Here is a 16,773-nt window from a genome sequence, read left to right as displayed (position 1 = left end):
GGTGGTATTGGTCCCTAACAATGTTCCCGGCTCTGCTGAGGTAGCGAGGGCTGGCAATGTCATCCAGTGAGGGCAGAGAGCAGCCAATGATCTTCCCGGCGGTGTTGATCACTCTCTGCATGGCTTTTTTTGTCTGCTGCCGTGCTTCCAGCGTACCACACTGTAATGCAGTATGCAAGGATGCTCTCCACAGTGGCTCTATAGAAGGTTACCAGAAGCTTAGTGTCCAAGTTGTTCCTCCTGAGTACCCTCAGGAAATGGACCCCGCAGGAATTTGAAGGACTGAACCCTGTCTACGCATACCCTATGAGGAGTGGGACCAGATCTGTGCTGCGTTTGGATTGGATAACTTTATTCATCCCGTATTCGGGAAATTGGCCTTTCTTCTTTCCTTTCTACTCTACGGTTGGTTGAGACCGGCCCGCGTAAGGTTGATTGGAAATTGCTAATTAACGTAATGTCTAATTTTACCTCACGCATGGACTAAAAAGACGAACCATGACAAGAAGGGTTCAGGACATTGTTGAGAACCTGGAGCTTCAGCTGCAACATAAAGTGGCAAGTTTTGACCTTTTCTCCTTGGCTTTGGACGAGAGCCCAGTTACGCGTATTTGTCCGAGGGATAACGAACTTCCCAAGAGTACGGAGGAGTTGGCAGAAATGCAGTCAATACACGGGACATTTTGACGTGTTTTGGTTCGGCCCTCCACAATATTTTCAGTTTCACTTGTGGCCCCCTAAAAAAATAATTGACCACCCCTGCCTTAACCCCTACCATTGGCTGGCCACTGATTATAAGATTCTCTCCCGCCTGGTGCCCGTAGTTAGCTGGGATAGGTCGGGGACCTTTGTGAGGATATACAGTGGTACCTCGACATACGAGTGCCCCGACATACGATCAATTTGAGATACGAGTAAAATTTCGGGCAAATATTTATCTTGAGATATGAGACACATTTTGATATACGAGCAGACAGCGGACGCGAGACGCTGCTCATAAGAACATCATGGGCACTGTCTCTCTCCCCGCAACTCCCTCGTGTAATGTCTCTACGAGCACTGGGCAAAGCGTTGCATTTTTTGTTTTTTTCCCCCGTTAGTCATTGCGAATGGCGAGGCGATTGCTAATACGACAGTTATATATAATACTTCTCGTTGGCAAGTAGCCGTGCGTTATCCTATTGGGAGGACATTTGTGTGCATCATTTTTGGAATATTTTGAAGGGAATACAAAAGCAAACAGCCCCTCGATAGGTTGCATCTGAAAGTCAGGGTGGGGGTGGGGCAAATAGAGCCAAACCGGGAGAAGAAAGGTATCAAAATTTAAGACAAAATTAGAATTAAGTTTAGTATAAAGTTAGATTAAACTTATTTTTGAGTGTCTGCATCTTAATCCAAGTTCATTTAAATTTGTTTATGTTATGTTACGAGCGCGTTGCCGTGCTAAAAGTCTCCCCCCCTTTCTGTCCCTCTTTCTCTACCCTCCACGAAATCAGTCTAATTTTAGGTCTATTAAACACATTTTAGTATACTATTAAACCACTAATTATTTGTTACTTTGTTAACAGATGGCAAATTAGAACAAATCAACATTTTTTCCAATCCATTATCCTGTTTTGGGTGTTTTTTCAGAGGGTTGGAACGAATAATTTGTTTTTAGATCATTTCTATGGGAAACGTTTGTTTGAGTTACGAGAAAATTGACATACGAGCTCAGTCCCGGAACGAATTAAGCTCATATCTCGAGGTACCACTGTACAGTTAAAAATGTATGAATGAATTTAGCCAACCAACAAAGACAGTTCTTACTACAATAGCCTAGCGTTAAGCCTATGGTACGGACTACGGTGTCGTATGCAACATCTAATGTCATACATAATGTAGTTAAGTGGTGGTTAATTCACCTTCTGAGCTGCTTTTGGCCTTTGAATGCAGCATCCAATAGTGACTAGATGTTACTTCACGGGCTCAATAGAAATAATTAAAACTATCTACAAATGGGTCAGAAGGGTATGTAAACAGTTAGGGTTCATAGCCTATGGTGTAGGGAGTATCATAGATATCTAAATAAGCTGTTGGGAGAAGTTTAAAATAAAAATAGACCAATATTTAATGAAATATACTATATGCAAATATATGTATGTACGATCATACCTCTACTTACTTTTTTTCGTAACTTGAAGATTTCGTAATTAGGTGTACTTTATATGTAAATTCTCTATTTCGTTCCACGGTCCTCACACAACTACCAACTAAACCCTTTAAAATGTGTCAGTGTCCCAATTTTGTATGAAAGATGTGAGGAAACACAAATATGAGAGAAAATTATAAGGAAATCATTTATCAACGTTTTGAAATAAATAAAGCAATTGAAAATGTGCCCTGCACACCTGAAATGGTTCCCTCCGCGGCAGTTATTTCAGGAGATGGCGGCAAGAGCCCGTTATAACAGCGCCGAAAGCCGTCCACTTTGTACTACATTTTAGACATTTACCTGTGCACTGTGTATGTGCGCTTGCGTGTGTGTGTGTGAAAATATGTGCCGTGCTGCATTTGTACGGGTTTTAATCGCTTAATAAGGGGAATTGCAATCATTAATAAGGGGAGCATTTAGTTGAGGTGGAAAGGTATGTAAGAGAAAATCTTGAAACATGGATAGTGGTTGTTGTGAGACAGGCAATTGAATTGAATTATTTTATTGTCATTATATGAGATAGAATGAGAGCAATGAAATAAGAGCTCAGTAGAGGGTAACGATGTTCTAGAGTGAGAATCAATACACCCGCGACAATAAATTCCAAAAAAATAATAATAAGGAACTGGAATTACTTTTTGGGGGATTTCGTAACTTGGATCTTTTTGGTATCTCGAGTCACTCATTTGCATTTAAAAAAAATTGTAACCTGAAAATGCTGTACCTAGAGGCATTCATAAGTAGAGGTATGACTGTATGACGAAAAAGATAAGAAAACTATTTAATAAGTCTTTAAAATAAGAAATGCTGACATTTTCCAATGGGGTGGAATGGTGTGGCAGCTGAGTAAACATATGTACATATGCTCGTAAACACACAAACATCTTATAATTATGTAATGGATCAGGAAGGCACTGCCAGGTGGAGCTGCTTTTTCAGAAATCCAAGCCCCGGGCGACGTTACAGCGGACGCCATCGCCCTTGTCCAAAAATAGAGCCCTTTGGGGGTCTAAGCTGGCTGAATGCCACAGCGGAGCAACATGGAATTTCCGAGAAATGTTTCAAAGCTCCCGGCTATCTTACGGCACATGCCATCGGATTAGTCTGAAAATAGAGCACTTTGTGTGGGGAGGATGGCTGGACGTATCCATGATATACAGTATATATACACACACACACAAGGCTGTAATGACTCCCTTGTACTTCAGGTCATTCCCCTCCGTTGGCAAAAAAAAAAAAACCTGACTCACTGTGCTTCCCGTGATCTCCAGGTGTGAAAGAGCTAGCAGAAAGAAACTTCTGACTAAGAGAAAGCATGCCTCCCTTTTTCCGAGTGAGGATCAATGTCTCAGATTTGGAATTGTGATTCTCAACCAGATTGCTTCATACACGGTGGCAAATCGCTTCAGTGAGAGTTGAAGTTTGCGCGTGGATGAAGCCAACAAAACTACATCCTCTGGAAAAGCAGAGTGCACTTATTGATGCCACCAAACCAGACCCTCTCAATGTCCCGGATGTGCCTAGAACAAGGGTGGCCAACTCCGGTCCTTGAGAGCCCCTATGCAGTCTGTTTTCCATATCTCCCTCCTCTAGCATACCTGAATCAAATGATCAACTCCTCAGCAAGCTGTCCAGAAGCTTGATACTGATCCAGATTATTTGCGTGTACATACACAACGACTGGTGCTGCAACAGTAGGATCATTAACACTCACTGTTCCCCTGATTTAGAGCTCTTGGCAGTTCGGTGCAGGCCCTTTTATCTACCTAGGGAGCTAACAATCATGATTGTAATGGCTGTTTACATCCCACCGGATGCTAACATTAGCACTGAACTTAGCCTCCTGGTAGCGACTGGAAACAAACAGCCACTTGACTACCCCGATGGAGTCTTTATTGTCGCCGGTGACTTCAACAAAGCATGTTTGAAGACTGTTCTGCCTAAGTTTATCCAGTACGTGAAGTGTCACACCACAGGAGATAAAACTCTAGACCAGAGGTCCCCAAACTTTTTCCTGTGAGGGCCACATAACCTTTCCCTTCTCTGATGGGGGGCGGTGTCAGTTTGTAACAGAAAAAGTGTGACGATCGTAGGGGAGCTTAACATTTTTTATTGTTTTCCAGAAAGCCACACATAACCAAATAACCCTTTCCAGGTTCTTTACAGAAAAAAAGTCAGGAAACAAATAATAACACCATTAATGAAATAAATAATAACTAAATAACCCTCTCTGAGTTCTTCACAGAAAAAAACAGGAAATAAATAACACTATTTATGAAATAAATAATAACTAAATAACTCTCTCTGGGTTCTTCATAGAAAAAAAAGCCATGGAACATTAACTTTCTGTTGTGCCATGCACAATCTTAACAGATAAAAGTTCAGCTCAGTTGTCAGAGCAGAATCTCTCTCACGTCAACACTTTGCAGCACAGTGCTTGCTGGTGAATTAGGCAGTGGACTCGTAGCGGGGCGGTGAGACCCCTTTTTTCCAACTCCCGGTTCATGCGTCCCATTGGTCTGCGAGTTTCGCCCACCATGCTAGGAGCCCCGTCAGTCGTGATGCTAGCTAGCTTTGACCAGTCCAGGTCCAACTTCTCCATGGTTTGGCACACTTTGTCAAAAATATCCTCTCCCATTGTAGTCCCTTTGAGACTTTGGAGGGCTGCCAGATCCTCGCATATCTCAAAGTTTGTGCTAACTCCACGAATAAAAATTAGCAGTTGCGCTGTGTCTTGCACGTCCGTGCTTTCATCCAGTGCTAATGAAAAAAAGTCAAATTCTTTTGTCTTCTGCTGCAGCTGGGCATATACATTACTCCCGATTTCTTCAACGCGTCTGGTCATTGAACTCGCCGACAGACTTACGGCATTAAATGCATCTTTCTTCTCGGGACACACCTCCTCCGCGACAGCATCCATACATTTCTTGACAAACTCTCCGTCAGTGAAAGGCTTACTGCTGCTTGCTATCAGTTTAGCAACCCGAGAGCTGGCCCGAACGGATGCCTGGTTCAGCTGAGCTTGGCGTACAAATGTATTCTGCTGAGATAGTAGTCCACTTTTTCGCTTTGAGAGTTTGTCTGCTCGTATTTGGCCTTGCAAGCTATCGTACTTGTCTTTGTGACGGGATTCATAGTGTCGGCGAAGATTGTATTCTTTGAATACCGCAACCGTCTCTTGACAGATGAGACAAACAGCCTTTTCTTTGCATTGAACAAAAAAATAATCGTTTGTAGACTCCAGGTTAAATACCCTGCATTCTGAATCAATTTGTCTCCTACCTAACTTTTTCGCCATTATTCCGTTCTCAAACAGGTTGCACAGTTTTTATGTTTGAATAGTCCGCGATGGTCCCAGGGCTCCGCCCTCACCAGCGATCGTCCAGATGTCTCGCTATCACTGTGCTCGGGCACATCCCATATATATTGGTTGGGTTGCAATCAATTATTTAAATGCTCAGAGAGGAAGCAAATTGTACACATTTTGTTTACATGTGTCTGCATCTGGGTGCGCCTGTGTTTTTCAGATATTGCAACTGTTGTGGGATACCTGGTGGTCAGCAGGCCATTCTTAAACCTGTATCACCCGCGGCATCAGCACAGCACACAGTCTGAACTCCTGGAGGTGAGAGAAAACACAATCAGTCATTACTTGTACTCACAAATAAGATAAATGCATATCCACTGAAGTTTTGTGTTCTATTTAATTACCATATTTTCACACTTACCAGGTGCACTCAAAAGTCTAAAATTATCTCTAAAACAGAGCGACCAATCAGTCGGCGCGCCTTATTTATGCACTAAATACAAAAAAATTATTACCCTGACCGCTTGACTGACTGGTTCCATTTTTTCCCGACACACTACTTATTGCGATCAACCCAGCGGACCTTCACCCTAAAAAAAAGCCTCCCCGCGTATTCCAAGCATTACGGTAAATCCATTCAAAACATCCCAGACAAGTGGCTAGGCAGGTTGACTTCTGTGTGCTCGTAGCACTTTTAACCCTCAAAAAAACTCTCAATACTCAAAGAAACAACACATTAGATCTATACAGAGGAAAGGCCTGATGTGAATGTCAACAGAATGCGGGTGTGACCACTTGGAAAATGGTGAAGCCATGGATCGAACACGATATAACAGCTCGGAGAAATAGCGTTGGGCGGCTTGGGAGTGATGAACGTCACATGGCAAGCATAGTAGTTCCATCCAAAGACTGGCAGGCAGCGCGAGTTACATTACGTTTTGGAATGAATTGTTATTGCCTAGGCCAAAGTGCTGGCCGGCGAGTACTGTATTTTGAGCTTTCAAAGCTGGAATCACTATTACGAAACCCCATAGGGACAACTGTGACGCTGACAATGAGATGGAACCCAGCATTGTTGGTGAACTCGCCCAATTGGCCAAACTCTTTGTCGGATACAGAAGATGAGGACTTTGACAGATTTGTAGATGTTTGAATGCTTTGACTTATATTATCGCAATTACACATTACGTAAATAAAACAAAATCAAAATTAATTTTGCTCCTGTTGCCTTTTTTAAAACATACGCTAGCATGCATGCTAAAATGTGTGCCATTCAGCGCATTCTTTGAAACTAAGCATCTTTTCTATGGGCAAAAAACAGAAAATACACCCGCAAGACAAAAAAAATGACTGAATCGACAGTATGGCTTATATGCACATTAAAACACGACATGCACGAAACTGCAAGTTGACGACGCCATTACACGATGACTTCACGACGCAGTGGCGCCATAACATCATGATGCAATGGCGCAGTGACGTCATGACGCAAGAGAATGCGGCCAATACGTCATTTATTTCAAAATAGAGAAAAGATCAACAGATAAAACGCTAAAAAAAACTTTATTTTGACGTCTATGAATTAAATTCAAGAAGAAGAAACACGCACGTATCATGCATAAAACGTGAAAAAACTCACGTTCCCATCACTGCTCGCTCGGCACGGCTATCTTACCTAGGGCGCTGCTGTCTAAACCTAGTTAAACGTGCTCTGACTGGCGAGGCGCGAGTAGCCTTGATTTTGAAATAAAACAAAATTCCACTTGGATGTTTTTTCATTTTATTTCAGTTCGAAAGTGACAAATATTGGAGTAACATATAAATAATTGAGATATGTTGACATTAGAAGCAATATGGCTGCCACAACATCTTAAACTTCTGGTAAGAAAATTGTAATTTCAGTAATTAGAAAGCATCAGGTTCTCATCAAGATAGACCTGTTTCTTTTTTCGAAATTGAGAAATTGTAAAATTCAACAATTTTAAGACAATTTTAGGGGTGCGGGTTATACGCGCAGGCGGCTTATATGCGAGTAAATACGGTCTTTCGTTTATGACAGACAATGGTGTTTTTAGGTTGTTTTGTTACCTGACATGTTTCAGCATGTTACTTCCACCTTCATCAGTGTGTCACTGGTGTAATTGTGATCCACCTTAATCAGCAGATGTTCCATGAGATTCTGTAACTATACTTTAAAATGACAACCCATAACCACCTCCTATTACTTTGGACATCTCATTTCACCAAATGATAATGACATTGAAAATGTTAGGTGTATGCATTTAAAATTGTCTGAAATAATGTTGGACATATTTTCTATAGGATTATTACCAGAGTGGGAGGATGCTTCTTCGGATGTCACAGGCTCTAGGAAGGATTGTTCTGGCTGGTAGAGAAATGACTCGGCTTTCAGGGTAAGTAACTTCTCTGTGTCTTTCCCATTCTTTTTAGGCACTGAGAAATAAAATTGAATAAACAAATCGCAAAATAATACAGCTGCTTGTCAAAACATACTATCCTGTACTTTATTTGGGATTTGTCTTGATAGAGTAGCTCTCCCATTGGCTATCTCCCCACACTCTTTTGGCCTCCCATTGGCTAGTAGGGAGCTACGTCTCAGGATTCTGGACTCAAGATTAGCGCATTTTAGTCGGACACGAGAGTCAGCCCATGCGGGGTAGTGACCCCTGTGTGGGACAAGGGATAACAGTGCAAGCCCGCCCCGAAAACAGCGCGCTCTGAGCAGGGTAGCAGCTACCTTGTGCGACAGGGTAAAATGACATGAGCAAGACTCCAAAATGGCGCTTCTAGGTGGACCCAAGAGTTGTCCCCGTCACATAGCTGGCCCTGGTGGGTTTTATCTAGTCCAAAGCTCAGAAGACTTTTTCGTTTTTTTCCGGGACTATAGCAGTGCCACCACAGCGGTGAGTTCCTGATGTGTGTGTCTTTGACCCTTGTTTGTCACGGAGTTTTAGCACATTGGTTCTTAAGTTTTTACCATTTTCAATTTAAGACTTGTTCCTGTAAGGTTCAAACAAGTAAAGTTAGCAAAGGCAACATCAGTAGAAAATATCGGTTTAACTTTCACTGCTCTGGTAACAGGATAGATTGCATTCCATTTTTTACATGCAGTTTTCAGGTATTACATTGTCATCACTTCCAATACGCATTCAGATGTTATTTGTGCAGGAATCACAAATACAAGTTATGCAACTAAATTTAACAGTTTTTGCTGCTTCTTCCATTATCAATAACAAGCAGAAGGGCCCGGCCGGCTTCACCGGTCCCACCTGCTTGGGCGAGGTTGTTATTGCGCGTTTTGGTAATCTATTTGTGTGAGGAGAAGCACAGTGGCTAATCCACACGTGGGCAGATCGCAATAAAGGATGAAAGTCACGACAGGAAAAAAAAGTGTTCCGGAGAGCACCTGGAAACTCGCTGGTGGAAATTCTTCCAAAAATGGCGTTTGTAAATGACATGGAAAGGCATCCTACCTTGTGACCAATCAGCCACGCGGTGCTTTTCAGCACATCATGTAAAAACAACGATTCACACATCAACTCTGCTTTCAGCATTAACAAATAAAAGATTGAGTTTACAAACTTGAAGAAGGTAAAGAAATTCAATCACTCAGCGGCTTATATGCGAGTAAATATGGTAAGTTAATGTAGTTTCATCATTCAATAATGAGGAAAATAATTTATTTATTTCACAGAAGTTTGAAGTTTCAAAATTGAAAGACAAAAGATGTGATGATTATCGATAGTGATAATTTTTATTTAATTTTTAATTGTGATAACATTTTTATGTCATATCGCCCAGACCTAGCTTGAGAAATACAGACGCCCCCCTACTTACGAACATTCAACTTACGAACAACGGTACATACGAACATGTCTGCAAATTGCGTTTAAGTCCAAAAATGTTCGCAAGTCCAATTTTGTATTTCGCCTTTTTCGGAGTAGTACTTCTTTCCGCCGCTAATACCGACGCCTGGCGCTGTGAGAGCTCAGCTCACCCAGCATCTACCTTCTTCTTCGTTGCAATGCGGAAGTGCGTGAATGTATCTCCAGTGTGCAAAGAACCTTTTTCATTTGTATCATTAAATATCTCATGCATCCAATATTGAATATGGTTGGTAAAAAGCTAAAGGCTTCTATTGAGGAAGCTTGATGCGCGTGAGAGTGGTGAGCGTTTCACGGGCATTTAATCGTTCGACCGTCAGTACCATTTATAAACAGAAAGATCGAGCAGCAGGACCCAAATATTGAACGTTGCACAAAGTTTGCAAATCAATTGAATGATGCCATACAGTGCTACTGCATCATTTATGATGAAAAAAAGAAGAAAACTGTGCAATTGTCATTAGGTCGCTTCTTTTGGCCAGTTTCTAATACATAAATCTCTCTCTCTCTCTACAGTACTGTACATATTCTCTCCATTTTATTAAATGTTTTTTTTTTCAGTACAAACCAATGTGTGTTACTTATACAAGCCTTAAACATACAAATGCACTTATATAAACCTTCAATATACTTATATCGGCCTTAAACATAAATTATAATACAAAATATAGCACTGAATCAACTTACAAACAAATTCAACTTATGAACAATCGCTCGGAACCAATTGCGTTCGTAAGTTGAGGAGCGTCTGTACTTCTGAAAATGTGCAAAGAGTAAGAAAATGTATAGCTGAATTGGTGAATAAGAGTAATGTTTTGGGGAGCAGGCCCATAGTAAATGAATTGATTGAAATGAAGTCACTGAAGTCAGAAAATCCATAGTTTTCTGCCCCAGCCCTTCACTATTAACGACTAAGCATCGTCAATTACAAATGCATTATTGTGTTATTTTGTTTTCCTGTTTTGTTTTTTTCAAAGGCTGATTATGGCTTGACAATCTGGCACAAAAAGGATCAGTTTTTCCCCTCACACCGTCCAATCTTGATTCTGTCCAGGATTTTTTTCAAACTTAAATTTTCTATTTGTTTACTAGTAGTTGAGTGTAGTAAACATTTCAATGAAAGAAAAGTACAAAATGGCAAATAAATAAATAAGGAAGCCTGTTGGGTAAGTCCATGCAGAGAGTGATCAACACTGCCCAGAAGATAATCGGCTGCTCTCTGCCCTCACTGAATGACATTGCCAGCCCTCGCTACCTCAGCAGAGCCAGGAACATTGTCAGGGACCAATACCACCCTGGTCACAACCTGTTCCAGCTGCTGCCCTCTGGCAGATGCTACAGGTCTCACAAAGCACGGACAAATAGACTTAAGGACAGTTTTTTTCCCACAGCCATCAGGACTCTGAACTTGCGTTAGCGCGACACACAATCCCTTCTGTGCAATAACTTCGGGGTGTGCAATAACAATGTGCAATATCTTAGACTGTGCAATATTTTAGAATTTACCTAGCTATATTACTATTTGTTTTTTTACTGGGAAAACGCACTTTGTGGAGTAGCACCACCAATTTCGTTATACGCAGCTGTGTATGATGACAATAAAGGCTTTTGATTTGATTTGAAATGGTTAGCGTGTCGGCCTCAGAGTAATGAGTTCAATTGATGGTTCAATCCCAGGTTTGGACCTTGCTGTTTGATGTTTGCATGTTCTCCAAGGGCTTGTTGAGTTTTCTCAAGGTAGTCTTGGGAATATGGGGAAAAAAGGGTCTACTCGTAGAAAACCAATGCAGGAGATGAAGGAGAACATGCAAACACCACACAGGAATGTCGGAATCCACTGGGCATTGAACCCTGGATTTCAGAACTACTCTTGCACCAGACCGTGTGTTACGATTGGTGCATTAACCCAAATATAAAACGACTTTTTTTGCATTGAAATAGGACTGAAAAAGTTTCGGTCGGCTTACATTTGGGGTCTATACGTTATACCCATGTATAACACTAGATGGCGCTAGATACATTTAAAGGAATGCTGAACACTTTGATGTTTAATTGAATTGAATGCCTTTAGATAAAGACTTACATTTTACCCATCAGATCCCATACCTGCTCTAGATACCGTTGCAGATGATGGCTGATCTCAAATACTAGTCCCATGGTTGAGTTCAGGGGGATTCGTTCAATACTGGCCAGGGTCAGATAGTAGATACTCTACATCTACATTGTGCTTGCGATGTGTGTACAGATTCTAATCTTATGTTTTGTATTACTGTACATGTTCTCACTGTCATTGCATAGTTACTTTTACTATGCCTACTACTACTACGAACCCCCTTTATCTTCATCTCATTTGAATGCCGTTTTAACTGTGTTCTATTTGTATAAAGCAGGGGGGCACGGCTTCACCGGTCCCACCTGCTTGTTTAGAACCAAAAGACACTTGTTGCGCTATAAAAAAAAAAATCTTTTGAAAAATGGGTTAGATGAGAAAGAAAAATTTCAGTTTCACGCATTGCATAGCAAACGTGTCTACAATTATGTAGAAGAAGCAGGAGTATGCTTTTTAGGAAAAAGTAAAGAAAACTGACAGTCAATTTCAAAAGAAAGGATGACCAATTTTACCAACAGTGGGACAAATAAGTATTTAGTCAACCACCAATTGTGCAATTGTGCAAGTTATCCTACTTGAAAAGATTAGAGAGGCTTGTATTGTCAAGATGGAAGGAGATTTTCACTCAAAGTCTCTCAATACATGGCCCCATTCATTCTTTCCTTTACATACTTTACAGACTTTTGGAAGATGGCGGCGCGCACTGACGCAGCGGCTTTATGCTCTCCAGTTCGGTATCGTTCGTTATCTTACAGTCGCCAGGATTTAATCACTATCGGAAGGATATGCGATACATCCGATTTCTCAACAAACTCTCCGGGATCTCCGTGGCTAGCCAGGCCACCAAAAGCACGTCGAAGGCGGCGAAGGGACAGAAAACAGAAGCGTGGATGCCGGGCGGGCCTTGCTGCTAAGCTGAAACAACAACCACACCGAGCACCGCTACCTAGTATCTTTTTGACCAACGCCCGATCCATCACCCACAAAATGGATGAGCTGGAACTTCGTATTGCTACCAACAGCTTTGTTAGAAACTGTATTATTATCATCACAGAAACGTGGCTACACCCGCATATCCCCGACGCTGCGGTATCGCTAGCTAGCCGAACGCTTTTTCGGAACGACCGTTCAAAAGAATTAACAGGCAAAAGCAAAGGAGGAGGACTGTGCATGTTTATACATAATGAATGGTGTTGTGACAGTAGGATCATTGACACTCACTGTTCCCCGGATTTAGAGTTATTGGCAATACGGTGTAGGCCCTATTATCTACCGAGAGAGCTAACTGTCGTCATAGTAACGGCTATCTATATACCTCCGAATGCTAACGTTAACACGGGACTTAACCTCCTGCTAACGGCTGTAAACAAACAACAGCTTGACCACCCCGATGGAGTTTTTATTGTCGCTGGTGATTTCAACAAGGCGTGTTTAAAGACTGTTTTACCTAAGTTTATTCAATACGTAAATTGTAATACTAGAGGAGACAAAACTCTTGACCATGTCTATTCTAACATCAAACATGCTTATAAAGCCACTTCCCTCCCTCACCTAGCTGGATCAGATCACCTCTGCCTATCTCTCACCCCCGCTTACACTCCACTCCGGAGGCAAACAACGCCACAAATAAAGATAATAAAAACTTGGCCCGACGACGCACTCTCTCAGCTGCAGGACTTTTTTTCCCGCACCAGCTGGGATATTTTTGTACACGACAACCTCCAGGACTACACGGACTCTGTACTTTCTTACATAAAAAACTGCATTGACAACGTCACTATAAATAAACGAATACGGGTTTTTCCTAACCAAAAACCCTGGATGACCAATGAGACACAGACACTCATCAAATGCCGTAACTCCGCCTTTAGATCAGGGGACAAAATAAAATATAGAGCTGCCAGAGCTGAGGAAAAGAGGCATTAAAAAGGCCAAGGCAGCATATACCAAGAAAATTGAGGAGCACTTCACAGAAAATAACCCAAAGAAGATGTGGCAAGGAATACGACATATTACCAACTACAATAACAATAATATGTCTGTTAACGCAGATGCCTCACTAGCGGAGAAATTGAACCGTTTCTTTGCCCGCTTTGAGACTGACAAATCAGACCCAGTCTCAACACCCCCACCACCACCCTGCAGCAATACACTGACGTTCCGGGAACAGGAAGTGAGACTGCTAATGCGGTCTGTGAACACCAGGAAGGCTGCTGGCCCAGACGGAGTACCTGGGAAGGTGCTCAAAGCCTGTGCTGACCAGCTGGCTGGAGTCTTCACAAACATTTTCAATTGTTCCCTGCAACAATCCATCATTCCATCCTGTCTGAAATCTGCCACCATCATCCCTGTCCCCAAAAAGCCAACCATTGACAGCATGGATGATTATAGGCCTGTTGCACTCACGCCTGTGATCATGAAGTGCTTTGAAAAGTTTGAAAAATGCTGTTTTAGGATGGATTTAACCTGATTGCTGTCATTTCACGGCTCGGTTCTGCTACATCTGCCCGCCCAAGAGTGCTTATTCCCGGGCTGACATGCCCGCCCAAGAGTGCTTATTCCCGGGCTGCCATTGACGGTAGACTGATAAATTGAGAGTGATGGCGGCAAAGGGGAATGAATCATTGATTTTTACTATAATTTGGACAACGCCGGCGGCGGGCCGGATTAAAAATCCTAACGGGCCGTATATGGCCCGCGGGCCGAGGTTGAAAAACTTTTTTCACACAAGATCCGGGGGCGGGGCGAGCGCGCGAATCCGTTTCGGCGAAACCTCCGTTCGGCCGCATGACCGTTCGGTGAAACGTCCATTCGGCGACCTGTCCGTCTGTCAAACGTCCGTCGGCGAAACGTCTTTAGGCGAAACATCCGGCCACTCTCTCTATGATGCATCGTTTGGACAAACGTAGCGAGAAAATCATAACATAACCACACACACACAGTTTGTGAAATACCTATGACAGCCAACAAATTGTCATCCATAGTCTTGGATTTTTTTTAACAACAACAGGATTATGGTAGGTTCAGTTATTCTGGTTGAAACACAAATAAAAATCGGCTCATGGAATCAGAATAATTTTCTAACATGACAATTTGTCAGTTTGAGGATCAATTTGTATACTCATCATTGGCTCCTGTCTGGTGATAACACATTCTTACCGACTGAAAAGATTGAGGTGCCTTCGGTACGTTGCTCTGTGAGTGGATCCTCCACGCATGTAATGCATCTTTATCAGGGGTCAGATGCACAAATCAGTGAAGTTCAAGATTTCCAATCTGAGCCAGTGTCAGCAACTAGACATGTCCATTCGATATTTTTAACTGTCATGTACCACACATAATCTCTGCCATAATCTGATGCTTTAATTGGATTTATAGTACCTGGTGTAGTAAAAGTGCAATTTTTGGTTGCATTTTGTAGACACTTGTTTGATTCAGTCAAAACACAAGTAAAGGGGATGAACAACGACTTAGTGATCATTCCGGGGGGAATTACAAGTCAACTGCAGGTGTTGGATGTTGTGGTCAACAAACCATTCAAAGAAATACACACAGTGGCTCCTGTCTGGTGATAACACATTCACACCGACTGAAAAGATTGAGGTGCCTTCAGTATGTTTAGTCTGTGAGTGGATCCTCCACGCATGCAATGCAGCAGCATCCACAGGTTTAAAAAATGTTACATATAAAATGCTCTGGACAGGAGTGAGAATGACGTGCTATGGAAGGAGCCAGAGGATGGGAGTGAGGACAGTGACACTGATCACAACGAGCCAGAGGATGTTTGTGAGGAGTAATGTTCTGACATGACAAATCTCAGCTCCTCTCAAGTTTAAAGAGTTTGCATTATTTTATTTGTGGGTGTGGCCTTTGAAATTGAATTGAACTTTTCTACAATTGTGATTAGTCAGTTATTTTGTGGTTTAAGAAAGGGGGGCAATTACTTTTTCACAGAAGGCCAGACAAATTTGTAATTTTTTTCTGTCTTGGTAAAAAAAATCATGAACTGCTTTTTCTATTTCCTTGCATTGTCTCTGTATCATACTAAAATTGGTTTGATGATCTGAAACCTTTGTGTGTGGTAAATATGCAAAAAAAAACTAGAAATAAGTAAAGGGCAAGTACTCTTTCTCTTACTTAATATGTAAGATTAGAGCCCTAGGCTAATTTCTATCTTTAATCCGTTGTGTAGGTTGATGAAAAAATCAATAAGGCATTTCAGGACAAATGATTAGAAAGCAGGATACAAACGATGAGACATACACAAGTAGCACAGGTCTGGGCAGTGTTGTGATCACATTGTTGTTCTTCCAGCAGCCGGGCTTTAAGATGATTGGCAAAGAGGTTCAGAGATGGGAGTTCCATGTACCGTATTTTCACGACTATAAGGCGCACATAAAAGTCTGAAATTTTCTCCAAAATAGACAGGGCGCCTTATAATCCAGTGCGCTTTATAGATGGACCAATACTAAAATTGTTATCACGATAAAATAAAATAAATCCGTCGATAGGACAACTATGGCAGCCCCCGACTCTACTATTTTCCCGTAGATAAAGTACTGCGCAGTGACTGCTGGGATATGTAGTTTTTTTTGTCAATACATCCAATGGATTTTGGGTGCCGATCGGCATCAACACTAGCTAGCTAGTATTTGCGAATGGACTGGCCCGGCGATCGGCATCAACACAGTTGCGAAGCATGGAAGACAGCCTTGGAATACTAGTTACGCTAGCTACTAGCTAGCTACCATTTGTGAACGGATTGAGGCCTGGCGATTGGCATCAACACAGTTGCGAACCATGGAAGACAACCTTGGAATAGTTACGCTAGCTACCATTTGGGAATGAATTGTGGCCGCCTGGACAAACGTATTAAACTCAGCGTTTTCGATGAACAAATGTTCAATTCGGACACAGATAATGAGGACTTTAATGGTTTTGTGGGTGATGATGACGTGAGTACATTGTAAGATGGCTAAATAAAGTACAACCGAACCCAGTCTTGCTTCCGTTGCCTTTTTAAAAACGTGTTTTTAGCGTGCGGGTGTAGCGTGCATTTGGTACATGTAGCACCAAATTAGTGTGTTCGCCGTTGTAGTATATTGATATTATTAGTGCAAAGTTATCACAGCCGTCAACCTGGGTGTATTGACAAAAGGACTATTTATCCCAGCAGTCACTGCGCACCGGAAATAGCGTCTGTGGCTGCTTTCGTAGACAGCGCTATTATGGTTCGATAATCATCCATAAATTATAT

General features: G+C 41.9%; 1 protein-coding gene across 5 annotated transcripts in view; it reads left to right on the top strand.

The window, feature by feature from the left end:
- The window catches only part of abcd3a (ATP-binding cassette, sub-family D (ALD), member 3a), a 142,735-nt gene that overhangs the window by 70,478 nt on the left and 55,484 nt on the right, over positions 1–16,773 (top strand). For all 5 annotated transcript variants that reach the window (XR_013305710.1, XM_077623774.1, XM_077623775.1 and 2 more), the window contains 2 exons: positions 5,722–5,819; positions 7,824–7,915. Coding sequence is in view for 4 of the 5 variants with exons in the window: in XM_077623774.1 (XP_077479900.1) it covers positions 5,722–5,819; positions 7,824–7,915 (190 nt within the window). In the remaining variant the exon portion in view is untranslated. The remainder of the gene's footprint in view (positions 1–5,721; positions 5,820–7,823; positions 7,916–16,773) is intronic.

The sequence above is a fragment of the Stigmatopora argus genome, chromosome 17, assembly GCF_051989625.1.
Source record: "Stigmatopora argus isolate UIUO_Sarg chromosome 17, RoL_Sarg_1.0, whole genome shotgun sequence".
In the NCBI taxonomy this organism is placed as follows: domain Eukaryota; kingdom Metazoa; phylum Chordata; class Actinopteri; order Syngnathiformes; family Syngnathidae; genus Stigmatopora; species Stigmatopora argus.
The sequence above is the reverse complement of the archived record's forward strand: the minus strand, read 5'-3'. Positions and strand labels throughout refer to the sequence as shown.